This window comes from Clupea harengus, chromosome 17 (assembly GCF_900700415.2).
Source record: "Clupea harengus chromosome 17, Ch_v2.0.2, whole genome shotgun sequence".
NCBI lineage: Eukaryota > Metazoa > Chordata > Actinopteri > Clupeiformes > Clupeidae > Clupea > Clupea harengus.
This window is the reverse complement of record NC_045168.1, coordinates 12435213-12461626: the sequence shown is the minus strand read 5'-3', so window position 1 is coordinate 12461626 and position 26414 is coordinate 12435213. Positions and strand designations below refer to the sequence as shown.

Below are 26414 nucleotides of genomic sequence, written 5' to 3'. Positions count from 1 at the left end.
TGGTAGGCAGAAGATAAGTTGATGGAAAGAAGGAGGGGTTTTGGAAAGGCGGTGACAGACCACTTCTGCTTTCGGTGAGCATTAAATACACCCGCCAAAGTGGCCTCTGTGAGAAGTGTTCTAGGCACAGACCAGAGAGTCCAACAATGAAAATGCAGTCTCCCAGGATATTATTCAGGAGTTTAGCTATCATGGTCATCATTACTTCAGTCATTTGGGCAAAAGCAGGTAATATTATTTGTCTCTTGATTTTGGGGTTTATATATATTGTGTTATATAGTTATTCTTTGTGGTATAGCATTGTGTTTCTTGACACTGTGGGGGTCACCGCGACACAGACTGATGTTTAAATTTCACCACGTGCCACAGATGCTGAAAAGTTCACCTCCTGCTGCACAGCTGTGTCTGATGAAGAGGTGACGGACCCAATCAAGGCCTTCAGGATACAGAGACCGCACAGTCACTGTGTCCTCGCAGTGATGTAAGGAAACCAGTCCCATAACGTCAGCCATTAAGCTGTTGCACTTAGCTTATTGAATAGGAGTATTGACAATATTGTGCTGACTATCACTAAACGCATCGATTGTATTGTCAATATGGTCTTAACCAGTGTCTTGACATCCATCTTTTCTGTTTCTGTTCTCAGCATCACCACAGACAAGAATGAGGACTTTTGCTGCTCAGTTAACTCTCCCTGGGTGGACAAAAAAATTAAAGAATTTATGTAAGAGAAGCTTTCGAGTTCATAATAATAAAAAAAAATCACATGAGAGCTTGTTTTCAGCCATTTCTACCATTGGTACATGTATAATTCTAGATAGTATTAGATGTCTGTTAGATAGAAGATGTTCATTTTCAAATATAAATGAGGATTTATGTCTATTGTTATATGAATTGCTTTGTCTTTTTTTCTACTACCAGGAGGAACCTGAGGAGGACCAGGGCATCTGGAGCCTCCACACCTCTGGCACGTCTCACATCCTCGACACCAAGCACAGCATTCAGCACTGACCAGTCACCTACAGAGGGGTCTGGACAGTGACATCTCACATCCTCGACACCAAGCACAGCATTCAGCACTGACCAGTCACCTACAGAGGGGTCTGGACAGTGACGTCTCACATCCTCGACACCATGCACAGCATTCAGCTCTGACCAGTCACCTACAGAGGGGTCTGGACAGTGACCTCTGTGGCTGACGAACTGATAATTGTTCTGGGAGTTTTTGGATGCATAGCTTTGAATATCTATTTTGTCTGTGTTTTATTGGACCTGATTGTAAATTATTTAAATTAATATCCTAATATTATTTGTATTTATGCTCGGAGGATATAAAAGGACTGTGCAATATTGCAATGTACCTCAGAGGAGTACTTATACTCCATACCATTGCACTTTGTGTACATTTAGAATGACAGTTCTTATTTTTTTTCTTAATCTATTATTTACTTTATTATATTCTTGTTGTTGTTATACTGTACGCTGTTCCTCATGGCACCAGCAGGAGCAGTGCTCTGAATGTTGGTGTATGCAAAGCTATACAATGACAATAAAAGCTTTTTATTCAATTTCAATCTTAATTCAATTCAATGTATTAATTTATTTATGACAGTGTATGAAATTTACTAGACTACTTGACTCACCCGTAAAACAGATGACAAAGTCATAACTTTTCAGAAAAGTCCTATTCCCCCAAGATGCAGAAAATCTAATACATGTTTTTATTACATTGCGAATAGCATGCTCTCCTGTCCGGATGCAGCAACAACTCAACTCCCATCCGCTTACACATAGAGTAGTGTTTCCCAAACCTTTCACTTACACATAGAGTAGTGTTTCCCAAACCTTTCACTTACTCATAGAGTAGTTTCCCAAACCTTTCACTTACTCATAGAGTAGTGTTTCCCAAACCTTTCCCGGCAGGACCTCTTGTGATAATGAGAGAAAAAAATCACTCTCAACCCGTGACTCCCTGCTGTGACTCCACACTTTCAGAACCACCGTCAACCTGTGTCACGACTCACAGCATGTGTGTGCACACACACACACACACACACACACACCTGTACTCATCTCCCCCCACAATTCTCAGTCCACACTGGAAAAACAATAGCTCTAATATATTCTTCATGTCTCATCTCATGAGTGCAGGGTAACCATGAATACTGATTAGTCAGGAAGTTTCAAGATGACATGATACAGAAACGTCTGGGTGTCTGGGTGTGAGTTTGTCAGTTACAGATGAGAGACATTCCAGTAAATCAAAAGCTGTATCCATCACTTTGCAGAACCACAAACCCCCCCCCCCCCCCCTTAACGTATGTACTGTTTTCCGTGTACTTCTTGCTTGCTGCTGGCTGTACAATTCCTGCCAGAGGAGCCACATATTTCCTGTATTACTGTCAGGACGTCTGACAAAAAAGTTATTTTTATACAGTTTTTAGTTTTCTAGTGCAGCTTTAACATTTCAGACAGTATATTAGGAGACTGTACGAGCTAAAGGTTGAGACCAACTCAATGGTTACTAATGACATACCAAGCACAAATTACCTATTCATTGACAACAATAAATTACTGAATACTGGCCTAATAAATGAACACTGCTGCTCAATACAGACCTTATTGGGCACTAATACAGACATATTAATATTAGTAACATGCAATCTAATGGATGACATGTGATCACTGAAATCAAATATCACCAAATATGGAAGGTGAAAAAGGGAAGCCCACCACCCATATATTCTTCAATTCTCCATTTCAGTTTCTTTATTAGGATGTATGAGGTCTTCACACCTAATGACTATCTGACATACAGTAGGTGTTCCAATGCCTCTGCGTCACAGCTATGTCTGTTTCCACACCATAGCATGTCTATCAGACCACAGAGAGTGGACCACAGTGTATTCATATCTCTGAACCACAGTCGTGACGCTGCAGACCTGTGATGTGTTGGATGTGTGAAGTTGTCGAAATGACAACCACTAAACAATCTAGACTATTGAGTTTTCACGTAAAATGGAAGCAAAATCTTTTTTAAAACGTTCAGTCACAAAAACTGATGTTATTCTGTCTGCTCACAGGACCTAGTTTAGTACGCAGGGGCTAGTAGAACATATTCCTGGCACCAAAAAAAAACTGTTTACTTTCACAGGAAAAGATCATTTGGTCACCCATGTGTCCATATTAGGTTGTGGTGATGTGTGACATGAAATGCAGCTTCCGTAATCTAGTTATCTAGTTATGACTATTGCAACACAGGCACAAAACGAACAGGAGATAAAGATGACTGAAAAATAAGAGGAGAACAATTCAGACATTCTGTATCTCACACAGACTTCTCCAAAGGAGCAGAGCAGAACAGAACAGGTCCCAAGGATGAATGCCAAGTAAAACAAATAAGATATATCCCATACACAACCTAACACCGCAATTCAATGAATAAATCAAATAGAAAAATGTTCCATAAAGTTCCATTTAGAATATCGTTGTTCATACTAGTCTAATGTATTGACTGGCAGTTACTCTGCCCTTATACTAATGGTATTTTCTGTCAATCGGATATGTCAAAGAGAGGTACTGCTATAAGTTGCTGTAACTCCAGTAATATGTGATGGCGTGAGATCAGTCAGAGCAACACCAACTGCTACCCATCATATCCACCAACATTCTTTCCATATGGTCTGACCTCTGACCTCCTACACGTTTGGCGTGGTTGGTTACAGCTGAATACCGGAGGTGTTAATAAAACCAAATTTAGTTTTCAGTGACCAATAGAACAGTCTTCCACGGTTTCAGGGACTGTCTCCACTGCAAAAATAGCATTTTCTCTGCAATGGTGTTAGCAACCACATTTCCACACATGCTACCGTGCAACTCCTCTACTCTAGACAGCAATGGCAGCTCACCACAGAGGCAGATAACAAACCACCTCAACCCCCAAAATAAAACATAAAATATATAGATTGTGATGCTTCTGATGACAGGGCCAGTCATATTTTATGATATTCCCTGATAAACTGTAGGGACTCAGCTGCCATGCTTGTGCCATGAAGTCATACCCTGTGCCTAAAAGGCCTAGCATTGCATCACAAAGATATAAACCAATACTGACATAATAGCATGTGATTGGCAGCGTGACACTAACAGACACACTGGTTGGATTCCTAGTGTGTCTGGTGATGACTGAGTATGCAAGGAGGGGTTGGATTCCAGGTGTGTCTGCTGATGACTGAGTATGCAAGGAGGGGTTGGATTCCAGGTGTGTCTGATGATGACTGAGTATGCAAGGAGGGGTTGGATTCCAGGGGTGTCTGTGTCTTGTGAAGACTGAGTATACAAGGGGGGGAGGGGGGTTGGATTCCTAGTGTGTCTGGTGATGACTGAGTATGCAAGGAGGGGTTGGATTTTTAAAGTGTCTGGTGAAGATTAGCAAGAACTGCCAACATCTGTGACAGCATATCTTAACTTCAGAGAAACTGTGAACATCACCAGCTGGTTCACATGTTAATCAGTGTATGGCTGAGAAGTGAGATTACTCACTCACACACACACACACACACACACACACACACACACACACACACACACACACACACACACACACACACACACACACACACACACACACACACACACACACACACACACACACACACACACACACACACACACACACCTCCCCCTCTGCTCCCTCATTAATCAACTAAGTCTAACGGTAGATTCATTCAGTTTCAGTTTGATTAAGGCAACATGCTAAAAGGAAGATAAGTGACACTAAGTAACTTAGAAATTAAATAACATTTAATTAATTAGATAGATAGATAGATAGATGGATACTTTATTAATCCCGAAGGAAATTACTAACTTGTTCTTCCTCATCAATGTGTAGTGTTAAGCAGGGACTTTATTCAAGGGGATTGAATCCCTTTTGTACTGCATTAAATGTCACAGCATTGTAAGAAACACTAATTGGGCAGTTCACTTCATCAAAACCGGGGGGGACTTGCAGGACTTGCTTGCTCAGCACTGTCTATATTAACAGGGACATTTCCTCCCTCCAATGTCTCTTGACAAATGGAAAGTTAATGGAAGTTCCCTTGCTTTCACTTCAAGGTAAATAAGACATCTGTGACTCGGCATGAAGTCATGTTTAACTCTGCCGGTTCCTTCCTCTCGTGACTTGCATGAATACCAGATGTTGTGGATGAATACAGGAAGGAAGCAGAGTCACAACTGACCTCCATTAGTGCCTCCAATGACCTACATAGTGACTGACTGACATGAACAGTGGCACATTTTACAGTTTTTCTCGATTGATTACATTAAAAAACTGGAACTTATGGCACAATGACCACAACCTGTAACTCATGTGCCAACTCCCTAAACCAATTCTGCTAAACTATAAGCACAATTATCTGCTTTAGACACAGATTTCAATTGTTAACCACACTTTCTTCAAAACACTAAACACCATCCTCTCTACTTTGCACACTTCATCAATGCCAAAACCTCCTTGTTTGCAGACAGAACACACTGCTACTCAATTGGCAAAACTTCCATTTCCAAGGCTGTTGTGCAATTTGAAATCAAAGCTTTAGCAATATGATGGCCACAGGTTAGCTCCTGGTTTGGAGAACAATTGATGGCAACATCAAGTGAGAGGTGAGGAAGTGAGAGGTGATCAGAAAGGCAGAGGAGTGAGAGGAGGAGGAGGAGGAGGAAGAGGATGAAGAGAAAGAGCAAGAAGGAGAGCCATTATCTCTGATGAGATTCGGCCCACTGTGGTCAACCATGTGGTCAACCATGGTTTGACCATGCAGGAGGCTGGCCAGAGGGTTCAACCAAATATAAGCCGCTTCTCAGTTGCATCCATTCTCTGGACATTCATAAGAGGGAATAGGTAAGAAACACTACTATGACAGGAAAACACTAGTTTGAATGCCTTATCAGGAGCATAGTATTCTTGTATTTTACATTGTACTGTATCTGTAAAATTACGTAAACAAATACAAAGTGCAACCATTGATGACCAAGACATATTCCTAAACATCAATACAGTGAGCCTAGCCACAGGCTAGACTGTGTTCTAAGGCGGAACACCTTGAGAATAAAGCAGGTGTACAGGGTGCCTTTTGTCAGAAACTCCGACAGTCAAACAGTTATGCTATGACTATGTGCAAGTAAGTCATATACATTTCCACAACTGATTGCGTCCTATCAGCACTGACACATTACTGTACTGTATTGTAATCCAATCCAATGTTACAGTTTTTCTCGATCGCTTACACACATGAAGCGTGCCTCGTTTTCTCAAAACTCAACACAAATCCCTAAACCACTCACACAAAATGCAACAACATTCACAACACTGTTTAGGTCTATTTCTGATACAACATTGTCAATATTGTCTTGAGCTAGAACAGGATGCAGTAGTTTTTTGTCCTTTTTTATTTTACATTTTTCTTTCTTTTTTTTGTTGACTGTACTGGCCTATATCCTATTGTTTGTTCTGTGCAAATCATTTACACATTCAGTTGTGTTTGCTGTGATGTATAGGCTACAGCACTTTTGGAAAAAATAAAGAAATATTTTAGTTGTTACTGTATATTTGTGTGTTGTTTTATATTTGAGTAAAAACATTATACAGTTATATTTTACTACAGGAGTAAGCGTACAGTAACATAATGCTCCTGATAAGGCCTTCATACTGGTGTTTTCCCATTTCATAGTAGTGTTTTCCATTGAGCGCATCAGTGTTCAATCGATGCTTAGAATGTCTACTCATATAATGGGCTGTGTTTGTCATTTGAAAACAAAGTACCCTTTTGAGTTGACATAACACTGTTTTGAAAGCAAAGTTGCATTTTGCAGGAGATATAAAGGGTTTTGCATTTTGTGTGAGTGGTTTTGGGATTTGTGTTTAGAGTTTGGAGAAAACGAGGCATGCTTTCAAAAAATGTGTGTTAGCAATCGAGAAAAACTGTAATGCCCTCAGCGAAAGAGAGTTAAATGGAAGTGGTTAAATAAATGGTTAGGGTTAGAAGTACTTTAATCAACTATGGTCATTAAAGTTATAAAATATACCTTGAAAGAATGTTGTTAATGTGGAACATAACTTTCTGTCATGGCAGACCAATTCGAATGTATTAGACAAATATAAACTGATGACCTCATGCCACTTTCAAAAGGAGGGGATGTACACTGTCGGAAACTAGGAAAATGGAAATCCTTGAGGGTGCATGTGACAACCCACTTCTGCTTTCTTTGGTCTTTAAATATGCGGCGAGAGTAACCTCCACACTACTTCTTCAGCCCACAGAGCCCACTGTTCACTATGCAGTCTCCCATGACCTTCTTCAGGAGCCTGGTCCTCATGACCATCATTACTTCGGTCACCTGGATGAGAGCAGGTAAAGTGGATTATCTATGTCTTCTGCTTGTAGGGGAGATCTCATAGGTCTTGTTATTGTATATGTTGTAGCACATTGTTTCTTGACATTGTGGTGTTCAGTGCAGTGTGTGTTATTCATACGGCTGATGTTTAAACTCATCTCTCACAGATGCTGAAAAGTTTGTGTCCTGCTGCACAGCCGTGTCTAATGAGGAGGTGATGGACCCGATCGTTGGCTTCAGAATACAGAAGGCGGATAATCACTGCGTGGCTGCAATGATGTAAGAAAAATCATCCTCATCTTTTTAGAAACACGTAGAAAACTTAGCAAAGAAAGGAGAGAGGATGCAAGGAACTCAAAAACAATGAGGAAACCAAACGAAACATGTAAAAGTCATTTCAGCTCTGTGGTTGTCATCTGGGTGTTGAACTCAGCCTGTTCTGTGTCTTCATGCAGTCTTAAGACGGAGAATAATGAAGACTTCTGCTGTCCCATTCACGCTCCATGGGTGAAGACCAAGATTGTAGAGTTTATGTAAGTTACAACTTTATACATCGAATACACTTTCACACAATTCAACAATTCAGTATGCCTTAGTGAATGAATGAGAGGTGTCCTAAAGGTCACGGCATGGAGGCCTTCTGTACATTGTGTTGAGTTGGAGGGGAATCTTCATGTGTTGATTGTATCTCCTCATGTGTTGAACAGGGGGAACCTCAGAAGGGAGAGGCAAGCTAAAGTCTCTACACTGCAGCGTCTCATCACCTCAGGACTAAAGGCTTAAAGAACCGGGGTCCAACTCTCCAGATGTGAGATCTGGCCGACGATTATTTTTAAATGTCTGTTTTTCAGTCATACAGAGCCTCCTTTAATTTGTGAGGAATTGGTGTCGTCAAACATCCGTTAATATTGAATTATTTATTCATTTTATTTATTACAACACAAAAAGTATGGTGTTCTTGACCAGAATATATCAAATTGATCCTTATTCTGTGGTTAGATTATTTAATATTTAAATCAGGTAATGTGTGAAAATTTAAGTGTTATTGTACTTTATTTTTTACTGAAATATTTATTTATTTTTTTAAACTTTGAATGATGTGTGCTGGAAACACATTTTAGTTTCATACATCCGAGATGTTAAATTTGATTTGTAGCAAAGTTTTGTTTTTATTTAAGACGTTGTGACGTTGTGTGGAGTATGTATGTCCTTCTTGACCAGAAAATAAAAAAGAGCTTACTTTGATAATGCAGTCTTTCTGGGATGATTGATATTTTAAAAAATTTAAAAAAGTTGTCTAATGACCTGACGTCAGCGGGAACAAAAAACATTTGCATTCTACTCTAGCCGCTTTGCTGTAAACATCACCCATTCTACTCTAGCCACCTTGGTGTAAACATCACCCATTTCACAAGCCAGTGGGAAATTCATAGACCTCGAAATTGTCTTAGCTTTAATGCCCATCAAAAGGGCCACCAAAGTCAGAACGGACACCTATCAAAACCCTAACCCTAACCTATCAAACGTATTACAGTCAGAACGGACACCTAACCCTAACCCTAACCTATCGAAAGTATTACAGTCAGAACGGACACCTATCAAAAGTATTACAGTCAGAACGGACACCTATCAAAAGGATTACAGTCGTGTGTTGATTTTGCATGATGACCAGCTCCAAAGATTCTCCATTGTTTTATTATCGGTTATGGTTAATTGGTAGCATGTAGGTTAGTTGATATTGAGTAGTAAACTTCTTTTGGCACTGCACCTCTCTCACCTGACGGCCTTAAGAATTATTTTAAGAGTTCTTGCTATATTGCAAAAAAACTATTTCAACACAATGTGTTACCAGTTATTTTGTGTATGAGCTGCACGTAATCTTGAGGCTAATTTAGCAGCAGGTGAAAGAGACGGTGTTTGATTCAGTGTTGCACACTTTCCGTATCCACGTGTGTTTTAATGCCCTCATCCATGCACCATGTGTCCAGGCAAAGAACACTGTCACACACACATACACACTGAGTCCATGCTGAAATGTCCATGCCTTTTATCTCCTTGACGTACACTTTTCAAGCTAAAAATGGAGATTTTTAATAGCTGATAACTCTGCATACTGACCCGAGAAAAGATAGGGTGATGAACAGGAAGGTAACACATGGGGACGTGACCTTCACACTCTTGAGGGGGTGTCTGCATGCTTCCCTGAGAACTGAGGCGAGGCAACCAAAGATGTGGTCTGCTGTCCTGTGTCTGCTTGCCTGCAGTGTCCCTGCTCTCTAATCCTCACCAGCATTTCACACTGTCTGTATATGATGGGTCATGGCTGTCATGGGTGTCACAGTATGGGTTTGTACCATTAAGTGTAAATCTGGTACATTTCTTGTTTTTGCTTGATAGTTTCTGTTGTTCTGTTGATGACAGCTGCCTCTGGATTGATTGTGGACTTTAACATGACACAGACATCTCATCTTTACTCCATTTTAACATTGCCTTTGCCACTAGGTATGAATTTGGATAAAGTAGGGTCTGTGCCAATTATTGTTTGTAGTAAAAAAGCACATAGCGTTGACACAGAAAGAAACCCAAGTGAGTGGATGCTCTTGCAGGCCCTGCATACACCACACACTACCTTTCACAGCACTGTTCTCTCTGTTTATGTGCTATTACTTCCCCTAGAGGGCCAACATAGTATAGCTTTCCGTATTGTTTCCCCTCACATCTCTCCAGGTGTTATAATACATGCTGAACACAGCACATAAGTAAAACCCCATCTCATTATTATAATACAAAAGTCAAACTAAACTATTTTTATGTATTTCAATGTAAAAGAAAACAAAATAAAACATGTAAAAAGTCAATTCAGCTCTGTGGTTGTCCTGGGTGTGAACTCAGCCTGTTCTGTGTCTCCTGCAGTCTTAAGACCGGAGAATAATGAGACCTTCTGCTGTCCTAACTACCACCGCCTACACAACGGGTAAGAAGGACCAAGATTGTAGCAGGATGACAGTGGTTAGTGGACACACCTCCAGGCTGGAGTACACTATGCACTAGCTTCCAACACACATACACAGGCCTGGAGTACACTATGCACTGCTCCACACATGAAATACTCCACATATTCAGGACAGCTTCAGAGATTTCCCAGTTTTATCCATTCACTACTGCCGGTGGTGACAGTGGTCATGGTACATCCACAACAAAGTCATCAGTATTATCTAAAAACGATGCTTTAAAAGCTAAAGAAAATAATTCTTATCTATCATTACTATCCCTACATGTTATGCAGTCACTCCTTCCCTCTGCGTAGGACAGATGTGAATTAGACATTGGGCCCTTGTGTTGACAGCCACATTTACCAGAAAGGGAGTATAACCTGAAAGCTTACCATAATCTACGCACCATGACTAAGTTACAGTATGTGGAAAAAAGAACAAGCGCTGGTTTTGACCAGGGGAATTAGTCAGCAGATGTCATCACTGTACAGATGCCTTAGTTGCTGCTGATCACACATCACATCCTAAACATAGGGGGGGGGGGGGGGGGAAGTGGGCTCAGTGTTTCTGCAGAAAGGGGAAGTTGATGAGTTGACAAGTGTTGATAAAGGGCAAGAGCTGGCGGTATGGAACCTGTAAGTTTGATTACATCTAAAGTGCAAACAGTAGCTGTTAAACTATGCATATGTGCAACTGGTCTTGTGTGCAGGCTTTGTGCAAATGGACAGTCCTGTTATCTGTGTCCAAAAGCGGTATAAAGATGATCACTCTCAAAAGGCTGTCCTTTAAGTTCAGAGTTCAAAGGTCTCGGTCCAAAATCTTTACAATGTTTTTTGGTACTAATTCTGAATGAAGGTTTTTGTAAGGGTGTGTTTACATTTGATTTAAATACAATTTTATTTTACTACATTCCTTTTACTCTCATGTTATTATTGCTGATGTCTTCTAGATCATAGATGCCACTTGTGCATCAATACTTTTAGTTAGGGGAAATATACAAAAACATCAAGGCATGTGAGACTTCTTAAAAAAGTCAAACAGACCTGTGTCCCCTAAGAGTTCACACTGTATGTCTGGGAGATATACAGAAATGTTTACATGTTGTTGATGAAAGAACAACCAAACACATAAAGTAGAAAAGAGATGAAGATTTTAGTCATGAATCTCATCAGCCGTGTGGTGTGTGCATACGTGACGCAAGGCACATACCCCAAAAGCCCAACATCATGTTTCATCAAAAGCTGAGCCTTTGCATATCTTTGTGCACCTTGCAAATATCACACCTTTCATAGCCACCAGCCAAAGACACAGTGCAGTTTCAGATTATTGCATACTTGAGGTTTGCATTGCTAGAGAAAAGAAATACGTGACACCACATATAATGGATAGCCCACGACACAGCAGTAATAGTGAAAACATCTGTTGTTTTGTTTAATTTATACATGCTCATTTCAATGCCAAAGCTGTATCAGCTTTTTTGTATAGTTAGTAACAAGACTGCATACAAACGAATCAAATCAGAAAAGTTTTCGACAAAAAAAAAACATCTGTCTTATTTCAAGTGTGTAGTTCCTTTTGTCTGTCAAAATACAGCATTTCTGCATCTACAGTGATTGAGATTTTGTCCAGTTTTGAACTGAAAGTTCATTGTTTCGAACAGAGTATCTAAATGTCTGCCAAAAATGCTGTAGTTGCACAAAGTTTTGCTGGTGGTGAACATTAACTGAGACAGGTATGAATTTCAGAAGAAGTGGTCATTAATTGCATTTTGTATCAAAGCAATGCAAAAGTACACACAGTTTAGTTCACATAGTCTACTCATATCGTGAATGTGTGTAAAGTGTGTAAAGTATAGTGAAGTGTAAAGTATACAAGGTATTGAGACGTGTGTGAAAATTATTAAAAAAAAAAAAAATCATGTTGCCCTTAAGAATTATGGAATATATTAACTGAACTCTTGGTAAAATGAGAGGATGTAGGCCTACAGTTTTCATACAATATGCATTTTAATTGAATTGATTCAGCAATTTATTGGTAAAACAAGGAGGAACTGCATACAACTGTGAGACGATAACATTGGATGTCCTCCCCACTCCAAAATGCATAGATGAGTAACAATATGGCTGCCTTTTCAAGGTTCTTTTTCAATGTCTGTGAAGAAAGAAATTGGTTAATGTCTCATTTACACACACTTTCACTTTTATATAATCTTAACAGACAGTTTGACTTAACTACCAATAGAGGGTCACCTGCCTATCTAAGCTGTCTGGGACATCGACAGATTTAGATTTCAAGCCCCACACCCAGGGGCCCTTACTGGCCTATTGAAGAAGGAAAGACAAACTTTTATTTCTAGCCCTGTTAGCCATGCTATCATTGCTATAGTATGCATGCTAATGAATTGCAAGTGCATTTTTTATGCTATTGATATAACAGACTGTGGTTTACGGGGAGGTGTCATAGCCCCGCTTCCTCTGTGAGTGAGGTCATAACGGTCTGGAGGTTAAGACCTATAATACTTTGACACAGACCCTTCCTGTGCTCATCTGTAACTTGCTGGTGAAAGAGAACAATGAGGTACATGTTGGTGATCGCCGTGGTGGGTGCACTGTTTCTCGCTGTCACGGCACTGCCTCATGGTCGGTGTAAGTACCTAACTCAGTGGTGGACAATTTTCTGTCATCTGGTCAGTCAGTCAGTATGTCGAATGAGCTTTTTTGTAGTTTCAGAGCGGCATGTTATGAGCAGTGCAGTTTCATCTAGGGATGGGCGCGATTTATCTTACACTGTTTTCTGTCTTGTAATCCCTTCTGAAACATACGTATCTATGATCCTATCTGAAGATTAAATGTGCAATGTTTAATGTCTATGTGAGTGGGTGTATATGTGCTTCTGTATGATGTCTCTCTTGTTCTCTCTAACACTTTAACACTCTTTCCTAAAAATGGCTCTGCTCACTTGAGTCCTGCTCTCTCACCCATGCGTTTTTGTCTCTTTCGCTGTGTATTGAATGGTTTGTCTTGCTCTGGTTGATGTGGGTTTTTTTCCGACAAAGCATGTGTCCCACATCTGAATCTCAATCCCTGTAGCCAAGTGTAGTGTTTTCTTCCAGACCGCACGCCAACCAAGGTGACTACTACGTGCTGCAAGAACGTTTCACGTGCTCGCATCCGCGATATTGTGGACTTTAAGCGCCATCATGCACAGCCTCCATGCAAGGAGGCCATCGTGTGAGTACAAGACTGACATGTTTTCCATATCATATTAGACATGTTATGGCAAATCACACATAAGAAGACATCTAATGAAACTATGGTTTATTCATTTACCCATTTTACTGTTGTTGTGATGCAAGTAAAAATGTAGGTTATTATCATAATTTTTTGCAGTTTTATCACCAAAGATGCCAAGAAGTATTGCACTGACCCAAATGCACCATGGGCGGCAAAAAATGAAAGGTATGATCTGAAAGAAATCATGGCCCTTATTTTGAGGATCATATCAGCTGGTGGAAACGGCAGGTTATTTACACTCCGGAGGTAAACAAAACTGTCTGCCAAGCCTGGATTTTTTAATATGGGTGTGGGATGTGTTAGTGCATTTTCAAACAGTTCTGTCAAGATACCATTGTGTTTCAACTAATTTATTTGTTTGGAACAACAAAAGAAGCACTACAGTTTACTCCTTGTAAAACCGTCCACATTGTCCATCATTGTCCTACATTGTAATCTCGTCTGACACATTCATTTTAAAGGGAATGCTCGACAATGCTATTGGTGAACTATAACCAAACCTTTTATTAATCATCTTTGGCCTAGCACTGCCCACTTGGTGCCTTTGATCACACCTTTACTGGTCGCTTCATCACATGAGCAACACCTTTACTGGTCGCTTCATCACATGAGCAACACCTTTACCGCTCGCTTTATCGCATGAGCAACACCTTTACCGCTCGCTTTATCCATGAGCAACAGTGCACATGCACTTCTGTTTCCGCCAGTCATTATCGTCCTCAAAATAGGGCCCCATATGTCCAACTTTAAGATCTCTTGTACCATGTGAACTAACGTTAGTAGTATTTCATATTAACGGTTATATTTTATAAAGTATTGTAAATGATCCAACACATTCATGTCATATGGGATACATTGAATTACTGAATAAATTACTAATATTTAATTGATCAAAACAAAATAAACCTTGCTCTCTTCTTTCCAGGTCTAAAAAAGCAATGAATACCAACAAGCTCGACAAAGAGCTATCCTAGAGTAGGATGGGCCAGCTGGAGAAGGAGAATGTTCTGCTCTATGAAAATCAAATAGTATAATCACAGGCCAATACATTTACTCTATACGCTTTACTTTTCTTTGCAAACCCTTTGAAAATCACACTTGATTTGGAGGAAAATGTCAGTTTGTCTAAACTGACAAAAGCACATTCAAACACATTCATTATACTTAACATGTGAACATGACATTCTGAGGTTTTTAAAAACAGAATTGAATTGAATTTCACATGCAACCTTCTTGAACACAGTTTCCTCTGTAGTGTTGAAGCATTGATTATAAAAATATTTTTTAAGTATACTATTGCATTGTCTGACGATACATGATTTAAACTGTTAATGTTCTGTTATGTGTATATGAAAGGGTACAAAAGTGTGTGTGTGTGTGTATATATGAATTAAAGGGTAAAATGTTAAAATGTAGAGCAAACAATATATATTATATATATCTAGTATATACTCAGAGAAAACATTTAGCTGGCATTGTGATGGACCTCTAGGCTTTGGTAAGGTCACTGTTTTTAGTGTTGGAGCAGCAATATTCACAGGCTCTTTATTAAGATCAGCTGCAAAACACAATTTCCCAAGAATTACTGGTTTCATAAGTTCTTAGCTCAGTAGCTTGTTAGCGCTTTTCACACACGCACACAGCAACACTTATACTATACTGACAAAGACCATCAAACCACAATGTTGTAACTATATTCTACTGTTTCATTTTCACTTATTCAAACATACGTACAGCAGCACAGTGGTAGGTCATGCAGAACACACACAGTCTATCACAACTCTCTTGACTATAGAGCAAGTGCATACAGTAACGGAACATCTGAAATAATTAAGTTGTCAATTTTGGAGTGTGTGGTGTGTGAAGACGTGACTGCTGACACACACCCATGGCAACTACATATTTTAACATGAGCGTGTATTTCAAGAGCTTTGTTCACCTCACAATCTTCACACCTCACTGATAAAGACAAACAGACCTCAAACCTTTAATAGTCTAATTCTGTTTAAACTTAAATAAAAAATGGTGTGTGTGTGGTGAAGGTTGCCCCTTCACTTTAAAAGTACTTTCCAGGAAAAGACGACTAACCCACACACACTAAACAAATATATTTGAGGACTGTAGCTAAAACCCTCTACCCACATAAATAGGTGCTGTATTGTATTTGTATGTTAGCATTTCTGCCCATACCCTGAGCCCACAAATAAAACTGGCAAGTTGCATTTATTCATCTTTCTTAGATCTCTGACAGTATTATTTTGGTCGTCCACTTAGTTGTTAGCAGGAACACAACCAAACCTATTCCCCCAAGCACTTTGCCCATCTCAACATTGAAATTGGGTGATAAGGCAAATTTGTGGTTGTGGTTAGGACTTCTGCTAAGAGTGTAAGGTGTTGATGATGCTTGTGTCTAATTTAAACACTCACGATTAGAATGGTCCCGAAATGTTTACATGTTGTCTAATGAAAGACATGCAGTATGATAGTTTATTTTGTGGCATGAGAAGGTATACCCCTCTTGTGCACACAAGTAAAGATAAAATAAGAAAAAAAAGATGAATACTTTTATCACTGATTTTGAAAAGGTGTCACCAGCAGTACAGAGAATCATAATATTCTTCCACTCACAATACTGTTTATCTCTACTGTTTACAAAGTACCACATTTCCCCTTAGCTCTGTGCTATCACTTCTAAGAGTCTGACACCAGTATTGATGAAAGAACAACCAAACACATAAAGTAGAAAAGAGATGAAGATTTTAGTCATGAATCTCATCAGCCGTGTGTGGTGTGTACATACGTGACACAAGGCACATACCCTAAAAGCCCAACATCATGTTTCATCGAAAGCTGAACCTTTGCATAGCTTTGTGCACCTTGCAAATATCACACCTTTCATAACCGCCAGCCAAAGACACAGTGCTGTTGCAGATTATTGCATACTTGAGGGTTGCATTGCTAAAGAAAAGAAAAACATATGACACCTCTTATAGTACATATTGTAATACAAAACAAATACAGTAAATATGAAATTCAGCTATATGCCTCAAGACAGCTCCATGCTAAATATTCTGTGGTATGCTATAGTACAAAAGAGTGTGCAGACACTTTTCATTCCCAGTGCAGTAAGTGGACAACAACACATGAGAGTACCACTAGAAGTGTCCTGCAGCCCTAATGCTGAGTGTGGTGTGTGTGTGTGTGTGTGTGTGTGTGTGTCTGTCTGTCTGTGAGAGTACCACTAGAAGTGTCCTGCGGCCCTAATGCTGATCTGTGGTGTCCTGAATTTATCATGACCTTTTGTGAACTTCACATTTACAGTACTGTAACATTCTCGCTTGCCTTAAATTTTTCACAGGCTCAATTCACATATGCTATCCTGTTTAACAATGTAACAGTCAGTTCAAAGGGATGTGTTAGGGCATTTTCAAACAGTTCTGACAAGATACCATTATGTTTCAACTAATTTATTTGTTTGGAACAACAAAAGAAGCACAACAGTTTACTTCTTGTAAAACCGTCCACATTGTCCATCATTGTCCTACTTTGTAATCTCGTCTGACACATTCAATTTCAAGAGATTGCTCGACAATGATATTGGTCAGCTTCAACCAAACGTTTCATTAATTATCTTTGGTGTGAACATGACTTTTTTTTTTTTTTTGATGCAGTTCCCTCTGTCGAGTTTAAGCTTTGATTATTACAATCATTTTTTAAGCATACTTCTGAATTCCAGCAATAATCATTGAAACCTATAAACTGTAAATGTTCTGTTATGTGTATATGAAAGGGTCAAAACATCACTAGTACATACTGATCACTTCTCAGAGAAAACATTTTGCTTACATTGTGGAGATTGACCTCTAGACTTTGTTAAGGTCACTGGCTTTAGTGTTGGAACAGCAATATTTACAGGTTCTCTGTTAAAAACAGCTTGTGAGGGACCGAGGCGGCCACCCCACGTTTTGGGATGTGGGCGACTGGACTTGAAATAACAAAATAAACAAACATCAATCAAAGACACAAACAGTACTCACAAGAACTAGGCAAACTAGGCACATTCTAGGCACAAACTGTATCCACTCGTCTAAATACAGGGTTTACTTAACCTCACAGCAGGTAAATGTTCTTTTTCTCTCACGCCACACATGCCTCTCTCGTGCCTCTTTCATCCTCCCCTCATGGAATGAGGCCCTATTTAAATAACACAGCCCATTGGGCTAAATTGGTCCAATCAGCTCCAATTGGATCCAACCATTGACGTGGAGTAGCCCAGACCCAACCATTGACGTGGAGGAGCCCAGACCCAACCATTGTAGTGGGGGAGCCCTCCCCACATTAGTCCCAAACTCCACTCCAGTGCAAAGTGGTGAGAAGGGTGAATTCACCTTCTCACACAGCTGCAAAACTAAATGTCCCTAACATTTCTGGTTTCAAAAGCTCAGTAGCTTGTTAGCTGCATACACATACGCACACAGCAACACTCATACTAGATTGAATGACGAAGACCATCAAACCACAATTTTGTAACTATATTCTACCGCTTCAGTTTCATTTTCACTCACTTATTCAAACATACGTACAGCAGCACAGTGCTCAGTCATGCAGAACACACATAGACTCTCACAACTGTCTTGACTATAGAGCAAGTGCCTAGACTAACGGTGTGGTGTGTGAAGACGTGACTACTGACACACACCCATGGCAACTACATATTTTAACATGAGCGTGCATTATATGAGCTTTGTTCACCTCACAATCTTCACACACACTGATAAAGAGAAACAGACCTCAAACCTAGTCTAATTCTCTTTAAACTTAAATTAAAAAAATGGTCTGTGTGTGTGTGAATGTGTATGTGTATGTGTATGTGTATGTGTATGTTTATGTGTGTGTGTGTGTGTGTGTGTGTGTGTGTGTGGTGAAGATTGTTTGGTGAATACTTTCCAAGGGGAAGACAACTAACCCACACATTAAACACATATATTTGACGTCTTTAAAAAAACCTCTACCAACATAAATGGGTGCTGTATTTTATTAGCATGTTAGCATTTTTGGCTATACCCTGTGCCGACAAATAAAACTGGCCAGTTGCATTTATTCATCTTTCTTTGAACCGTGACTGTATTTTTTAGTCATCCACCTAGTTGTTAGTAGGAACACAACCAAACTTAATCCCCAAGCACTTTGGCCATCTCAACATTGCAATGGGGTGATAAGGCAAATTTGTGGTTGTGGTTAGGACTTCTGCTAAGTGCGGAAGGTGTTGATGATGCTTGTGTCTAATCCATTACTGGAACTCCAAATCAACCAATGCAACCTACATGAAGCAGGTCAGTTTATTTAGGTACTTGTGTCCTTAAGTACAGACCTGAGAAGATTCCTAGTAGACTCAAGAATGAACAAGCTAAATTAGGACTGGCCAATGTGAATACGGCTCAGGGAAGTCTGTCCCTGGAAAAAAGATAGTTGTGTCTAATGCATTGCAAACTGACTTCATTTTTAACTAATATATTAAAACAATAAAGAAAATCTTTATTTGGCTAAAATGCAAACAAATAAGTGAATGCTGATGTAGGATTCACGTCAACATAAGATTAAAGTTGTTTTTAAATGTGCTTTATAAATAAATTTGACTTGACTTGACTTGACATATGATGTACTGTGAATACTTAGTATGCCTCCCTTGTTCCCCTCCAAGGTCAGATCATAAATTATTAAACAAGAAAACTATGTTTTTTTTAATGATGTTTATACGATGTTTTGCAAGCAGCATGGAGGGCCCTTCAAAAGCTGATGGGCTCAGCCGGGCCCAGGCACTGGGCCTAATAGCCACAGAAAGAACTGCTGCTGAATGAAGCTCAGTGCGCCTCAGGTTGCCATATCAGAGTAGCAGAGAAGAAGACGCCTGTAAGATCTTGTATCTGAAATCCCACACCCTTCACCCCTTTTCTCATTTTCCATCATCAGTGGGTGAGACCTGTGATTTCTGATCTAGGCTACGACCGAAGGTAGGTGTTGCTGCCGTCATGCTGACAGCTGATTTGGTCACCAATCTCATTGACTGGTTAAGCTATAAAATCCCTCCTCATAAGACCTGTCAGTCGTTACAGTTACCTGTATAGACCTATTAGACCACCGTGAAGCTAGGATGGAGATGAGAAAACAGCTTTTGTTTTTGGCCCTGCTGGTCCTGCTATCTGGCTGTGTCAAATGTACAATTGGTAATCGTAAGTGTCTTGAATCCATGTTGTCTATGGCACAAAACAAAGTGTGGTCTTGCTGGGTGGTGCTACTATGCTGGGCACAGTGGGGAGTTTGCATGTTTACTTTAACTTCCACAGCAATGTTAGCTGTGAATATTTCGTGTGTATATTCCTGTGTCTTTATATCTTCATTTCTACAGGCTACCACTGGGTTACATGGAAGTTCCCACTCCAATCAGAGTAAAATCTCATGCCTGCAAGCAAATTGGCAAGATTGTTGTTCATGTTGGTTCAGACAGGTCAAATGGCACACATTAAAACAGACCTTAACTTTTCATGTATCCTAAATATGTACCCAAACCTTGCCTGTAGTTTTGTGATGTGGTTTGGGGAGGAGTTGTTACTTCCTTTGTGACTGACACTCAAAACTGCTCTGAGGTAAAGGTGACAAGCTTTATTGAAGTTATTTTGAGACAGATAGCTTCTGGTTTTGGTCACTGAGGAGCGGAGAAGAGTAAACGACGCAATGAGGTGTACTTTGGTGATTGTCATCATGGGGGCTCTGCTTGTGGCTGTCACAGGACAGGGGGGTCGCTGTAAGTATCTTAGGAAAAGAGAACCATATTCCTTCGCATTTCTGGATGAATGGATCTAGGGACAGTTAAAACTCAGATTCTTTTTTATTTTAATGTCTATATCCCTGCATGTTCAGGTGAAAATTGTTTCATCATTCAGATAAATTTACTCCAACTGCAAGATGCAACTGGATTATGACACTGTTCGCCTAAACAAAGTTTAGCTTGTTTTGTTTGCTTGTGAGTGGCTGCCAGAAATGTTGTGTCTTTTCTATGCTCTTCTGGATAAACGAAACATATTCTGTTGCTTGGTTATAGCAATAATGATGATATCTGTCACAATGTTGATGTGCATAAACTACTTTACCATGTCATAGTGCCACTCTGTCTCTTTCGAGTCTCTGTTGGTTTCGGTGTCTGGTTGGACTGTGTCTCAGTGAGTGATTACAGCTCAGTTCCACCGCTGCTTAACTACTCTGTTTCTCCATTGCAGACCGCAGGCCAACCAGGGTGAGGACCGAGTGCTGTACGAGCGTCAACCGTGCCGTCATCCCCAACATCAAGGCAGCCAAGATCCAGAATGCCCTGCCTCCGTGTGTGGAGGCCATGGTGTGAGTGGACATCGTACTGTAATCCAGAATGGTTCTGACTGGCCCATCACAAAATTAGACGTTCCTCTTTTTCCGTGTTTAACTCACAGAGACTTCATACAGGCGTTAGGCCAAGTAATACAACTGTGTAGATATACATACAGGCCTTAGGCCAAGAGGTATAAATACATTTGCTAGCTAGCCATACAAAATGCTCAGTCACGGGGAGCATAAACACAGAGAAGAGGAGAAGCCCACGGTACCAGAGTAGGGAAAAGAACAGCCATAGCCAATTCTGTACTTTATAATACTTCTCAGCTCCGAGAGAACACATGTAATTTTATTGAGATGGGACCTCATGACTGTGTTTGATAGTTGTCCAATAAATAATGGCTTGTATTGCTATTGTAATGTATTTATGTGAATATACTGTTTTAATTGCAGTTTTACCACTGTGGACGGGAAACAGTACTGCACCGATCCAAAGGCAGCCTGGGTGCCCAAAGTCCTGAGAGGTATGTTTTTAAAAGATGTATACATACACATGTTCTTTCACTACATTGACAAATATTCTCAATATGGTTTACCACATCTCGGATTTCACATGATAAATGAATAGTGCGTATACTTGTTGACAAGAAATGGAATGTCTGCAACAGCCCAGAAAAGAAAGTAACAGTGGCAGGGGCAAAAAAAAAAGTTTTAGACAGTTTAAGAGATACTTGAACAACCAGAGTTCAAGTATCTCCAGAAATGTATTTTCCTATGCTAAGCTTAACAATTTGTTTCTAAAATAACTAAGTAATACTGTATGGTAGTAACTACTAAATGAGCAAATGGAGGATGGAAGTAAACTGAACACAGTTAAGATAGCCTACACACTCCTGACATGCTGCTATATCTAATAATCGCATATCTAATAATACATGTATTTATTTATCTATGTTCTGTGCAGGTTTGAACAAGACCCAATGAACAAGATTGGTGTTCTGGAATTCACCACCCGGGATTTCTTTTCACAAGTGGAAACAGTGAAATATGTTCTTGTATTATACTCACTGTATTTGAGCTTATTTGAATTGGACTTTTGGTGGGGTTTTTTTGTGACTTTTTTATGCTTTTTAAACGAGAAATTATGCTTTAACTAATGGTCTTTATATAATTTAAGTTCATAGACCTATGAACATGCACACACACACAGAGACACACACACACTTACAGTGTGTCTTAACAGACTTTTCATGAAGAGGTTGTTGACTGTTGATTGATCATGTCCCTCACACACACTTAGGCAAGACAAGTTTATGTACAACATTCCATACACTGAGGCAATTCAATATGCTTTACATAAATAAAAAACAAAAGGAACATTTTGTTGTTGTTGTTGTTGTTCTGTGGAATTTGGCCCAAAGGCAGCATGTATAGACCAGAACAGAAGAGGTCAGAGAACTGATCCCAGAGGGATTCCGCAAATCATGGCCACTCTATCAGATTCATAACTGCCAATGCTGAAGTAACTCCAGCCTTCTAAACAAGACCTGAACCAATTTTAAGGACTGCTCTGGAAAGTCATACCCGATTCTCCAACATGTCCAGCAGTATTCTGTGATCCACAGCGTCAAATGCAGCACTGAGATCTAGTAAAACCAGAACTGATATTTTACCTGAATCAGTATTCAGCCATGTATCATTTAACACGTTTATGAGGATCGTTTCAATACTGTGGTGATGTTGGAAGCCTGATTGAAGTTCGTCAAAATGACCATTTGAGTTTATAAAATTGCTGAGCTGATTGAAAGCAATGATTTGATAAAGGAAGATTTGAGACAGCCCTATAGTTGTTAAACACAGAAGCATCCAGAGTTCTCGTTTTAAAGAGTGGTTTATTGGCAGCTGTTTTCAGTGACTTTGGTAAAGTGGCTGATAGCAGTGAGCCATTATCTATTTGCTGCAAATTAGTTCTTGCAGATTTAAATAGAGTTTTAAAACAGTCAGATGGCAGTGTATCGAGACAACACTGCCATCAACATTTATGATGCCGAATCTGGTCAGTTGGATTACATTTTGACAAAGTATTCAAATTGTTTCTAGGTGTTTGTGGAGATGGCATAGTTTCATTCATGGTCCATCTGATAGTTTTGTACGTCTGTTGAAGGTTTTGGGTCTATCTATTTTGGGAGGGGTTGTAAGCTTGTCAACAATGGCAAAAAGTGTGCTGGTTTTGCTGATGCGCCTGTTAGTCATCTAAGAGAAATGTATCTGTATAACCCTGCATAACTCATCGTTAAAACTACCAAGGCTTTGTTCATAGAGGTCACAGTGAATTTTGAAGCTTAGCTTTTCTCCATTCGCATTCAGCTTTTCTGCATTCTCTTTTCAGGGCTTTTACCATCACAGTGATTGCTCTCTGTTTGCTCAACGTTTTTTTTGCCTTTTACCCGTGAAACAACATCCATGATATTTGATATTTTTAAGTTGAAGTTATCCAGGAGTACATCAGCTGTCTCTGCCCTCAAGCATGGTGACATAGCGATGGCCTCCATAAACTGAGCACTGTACTCTCGTTTATGTACCTTTTCTTAACAGAAACACAGTTCAGAAATAACCAGATCTAAAGTAAGGCCTCCTAAAATCACTTAATATCATGTGCATCTCTAACTTATATCCCTAGCTAACATAAATCTTCACAGATTACAAACCAACAACATAAAACCGTATGCTCGCTTCTTAATGTAAATGAGCCCACCACACAACAATCTCTTATTTGATGCAGTGGCTTATTTAATTCACAACATGTAGCACCACATGTTGGCCTAATGCGTTCCAAGCTCATGTACAGGCCACCTCTTGATACAACCAACCAACCCTTAAGCGAATGGTAATAGACATATGATGTTCATATATATCCTTTTAGAAGCTACCCAGTCTTGGATTCAAAATGAGTGTTTGGCTTACTCTGTATTTCATAGGCTCTTAATTCAATCACTTAAATATATTTTAAGGACTTTTGTCTGTTTTGCTATTTGCTATATGGATGACCAGTTGATGCCTGTGAACAGAATCTTCCATAATTTAGTACTTTTTATGTTTTGCCCTGACAGTCGTTCACATTTGGTCACTGGACCCCTGACTAGTAGCATCACATTATAAGGCTGATGCTGTTCATGTCAATTTTTTGGTTAAATGCAGGTGGAACCCAGCCAGCACTGCCCCCATGTGGTGAATTCATTAAATGGACATCTCTCACTCCGAGCTGATTTATTTTCTGCTGAACCATGATCTTAAGATTTAGAATATTTGTATGTCAAATGTGGATGTATTTTGTAACAGCTCAACTGTCTTCTTATTGTTAAAGCATCCACCTCCTGAAGTGTGGCTGTCCTCTGATGCCAACCTAAGAAGACTTTTTCATCTTCCACTTCTCTGAGAGGGCGCTACTTCACTAAGGCATCCCTATAACATTTGCATCAAGAAAATGTTCTGTCCTACATGAAAAAAAATCCTCTGCTTGAATAGAATAGAATAGAAAAGCCTTTATTGTCATTGTATTTGCATACAACTAAATTTGGAGTGCTTCTCCTGTTGGTGCGACGAGGGACAACATATAACACAACAACAACATATAACACAACAATATTACAACTATCTAAAAACAGTAGGAATAGCTTAAAAAAATATATATATATATATTAGAGTTCAACAAATTGCGTAGTATAGATTAAAGTACTTTCCTGAGGAACAATAAATACATCAACAGTACTTCCCTGAGGTGCTTTACAATAAATACAGAAACAGTTTTGTTTATGCACATGTGTAAGGTGACTGAGATGGTATGTTCGACTTGTAGTCAATAAAGTGATTAGTGTTTAGTGCATGTCTGTATTTAGTGTTCTAATGGCCGTCGGGAAAAAACTGTTCTTAAGACGCGTGGTCCTTGCTCTAAAGGACCTGTACCGTCTGCCTGAGGGCAGGAGAGTAAACAGGTGGTGGCCTGGGTGAGAGGAGTCTTTTAGTACACTTTCGATAGTGGTGCGGTAGAAGGCCACCAACAGATTACACTGTTGTTTTTCCTGAGTACTCAGGAAGTGTAGTCGCTGCTGTGCCTTTTTGACCGTCTCTGAGGTGTTGGCAGACCATGAGAGGTCATCTGTTAAGTGGGCTCCTAGGAACTTGAAGGTGTGGACCTTCTCCACACAGTCCCCGCTGATGTGGAGTGGGGCCGGATCCGCACTTTGCCTTCTGTAGCAGAATTAATTATTTCGTTTTTGCAACACAAAACAAAATCAAGATTTGAGAGCATTACACTTTCAAAACATACCCATAATTTATTGTTAACCCCAATAATAACTCATGGAGGTTGTTCTGCCTTCTCTAAGAAATGCCTACCTAATTTTAGTAGCTTTAGTAGCTATAGACTAGTAAATACTGCCACCTAGTGGACAGCCCACACGAGGGAAGGCGCAGAATTGGTTTTCAGTTTATTCAGTTGAGAGAACATGCTGGTTTTGCTTTAAGCTGAATTCCTCCTCAAAGAGCCTTCTTCCACGCGCGAGCTTTGGATATTATTTGTTTGTAAGTACATATTTTGGGTTGGTGTATAAATGCTGTTTAGACCATTTCAAAAGTACGTTGAATTTATGTTTATAAATGTCACGAGAATTCACAGCTAGAAAATAGCAGCTAAACTATGCTAGCTCTCGGTGTCATGCTACCCTTGTGCCACATTGTTTTACGTGGTATTTATGTATCTCTTTGTTTTGTCTGTTCCAGTTTTACAATGATCAATCCTGTATGAATAATTACAGAGGGTGAAAAGAGTAAACGCAAGAAAAAGCAACACTTGTAATCATAGGCGGAGATCCCGCGGGGGACGGGGGGGGACGTGTCCCCCCCTACCATAAAGTTGTCCCCCCCAACAATCATTGGAAACAAAAATTTTTTTTTTTTAAATATAGTAATATGAAATAAAAAATACGACGACACAAGCGGTGTTAATTATAGATGTAAAACAATGTGTTTTTTAAGTGTTGAAAAATCATGTTCCCCCTATTCCTCAAAGTGGGTTGGTTCACATGCTGTTTCCAACGGGCAGTGCTACCGGCAGCTCCGTGTTTCAGTTAATCAGCCCAGTAGGCTACACGGTCAGATTGTCAGACTGTTACCTCCTCTGTCCCCTGTCGCTGCCGCTATGATACACGATATGTAAAGAGATTTACCTCATTCTCGAACGCAGTAAGAACATGTAAAGAAGAAGTTTTTTTCTAAACTTCATTTACGAAGTTCCAATCGATATGCACAAGTATACATACGTTTATTAATGGATTGGCATGACAACGTGAACGTTTGCCGATAACACACGCAT

General features: G+C 39.7%; 3 protein-coding genes across 3 annotated transcripts; all 3 read left to right on the top strand.

Annotated features, from left to right (window-relative positions):
• Nucleotides 1–8640, top strand: LOC116224476. The gene is made up of 8 exons (XM_031584434.2): nt 1–228; nt 370–481; nt 647–724; nt 922–1038; nt 7315–7412; nt 7563–7674; nt 7851–7928; nt 8103–8640. The coding sequence occupies exons 1-8, from the start codon at nt 147–149 to the stop codon at nt 8176–8178; spliced, it is 753 nt and encodes a 250-aa protein (XP_031440294.1). The 5' UTR covers nt 1–146; the 3' UTR covers nt 8179–8640.
• A 2827-nt stretch (nt 8641–11467) lies between these two features.
• Nucleotides 11468–15170, top strand: LOC116224426 (eotaxin-like). Its single transcript, XM_031584111.2, has 4 exons — nt 11468–13033; nt 13501–13618; nt 13778–13927; nt 14607–15170. The coding sequence occupies exons 1-4, from the start codon at nt 12961–12963 to the stop codon at nt 14653–14655; spliced, it is 390 nt and encodes a 129-aa protein (XP_031439971.1). The 5' UTR covers nt 11468–12960; the 3' UTR covers nt 14656–15170.
• Nucleotides 15171–20334: 5164 nt separating this feature from the next.
• On the top strand, nt 20335–22420 carry LOC116224427 (C-C motif chemokine 19-like). Its single transcript, XM_031584112.2, has 4 exons — nt 20335–20483; nt 20956–21073; nt 21497–21567; nt 22008–22420. Exons 1-4 carry the CDS (start codon nt 20414–20416, stop codon nt 22025–22027), a joined length of 279 nt encoding a protein of 92 aa, XP_031439972.1. The 5' UTR covers nt 20335–20413; the 3' UTR covers nt 22028–22420.
• Nucleotides 22421–26414: the final 3994 nt, after the last annotated feature.

Bases quoted from the DNA above. Each gene is read 5' to 3' on its own strand.
- LOC116224427 (XM_031584112.2), top strand. From the start codon at position 20,414: ATGAGGTGTACTTTGGTGATTGTCATCATGGGGGCTCTGCTTGTGGCT. The intron at 21,074-21,496 runs GTGAGTGGACAT...TTTTAATTGCAG, and splicing joins CCGTGTGTGGAGGCCATGGT to TTTTACCACTGTGGACGGGA. The intron at 21,568-22,007 runs GTATGTTTTTAA...TGTTCTGTGCAG, and splicing joins GGTGCCCAAAGTCCTGAGAG to GTTTGAACAAGACCCAATGA.
- LOC116224426 (XM_031584111.2), top strand. From the start codon at position 12,961: ATGAGGTACATGTTGGTGATCGCCGTGGTGGGTGCACTGTTTCTCGCT. The intron at 13,034-13,500 runs GTAAGTACCTAA...GTTTTCTTCCAG, and splicing joins GGCACTGCCTCATGGTCGGT to ACCGCACGCCAACCAAGGTG. The intron at 13,619-13,777 runs GTGAGTACAAGA...AATTTTTTGCAG, and splicing joins CCATGCAAGGAGGCCATCGT to TTTTATCACCAAAGATGCCA.
- LOC116224476 (XM_031584434.2), top strand. From the start codon at position 147: ATGAAAATGCAGTCTCCCAGGATATTATTCAGGAGTTTAGCTATCATG. The intron at 229-369 runs GTAATATTATTT...CACGTGCCACAG, and splicing joins AGTCATTTGGGCAAAAGCAG to ATGCTGAAAAGTTCACCTCC. The intron at 7,675-7,850 runs GTAAGAAAAATC...GTCTTCATGCAG, and splicing joins CACTGCGTGGCTGCAATGAT to TCTTAAGACGGAGAATAATG.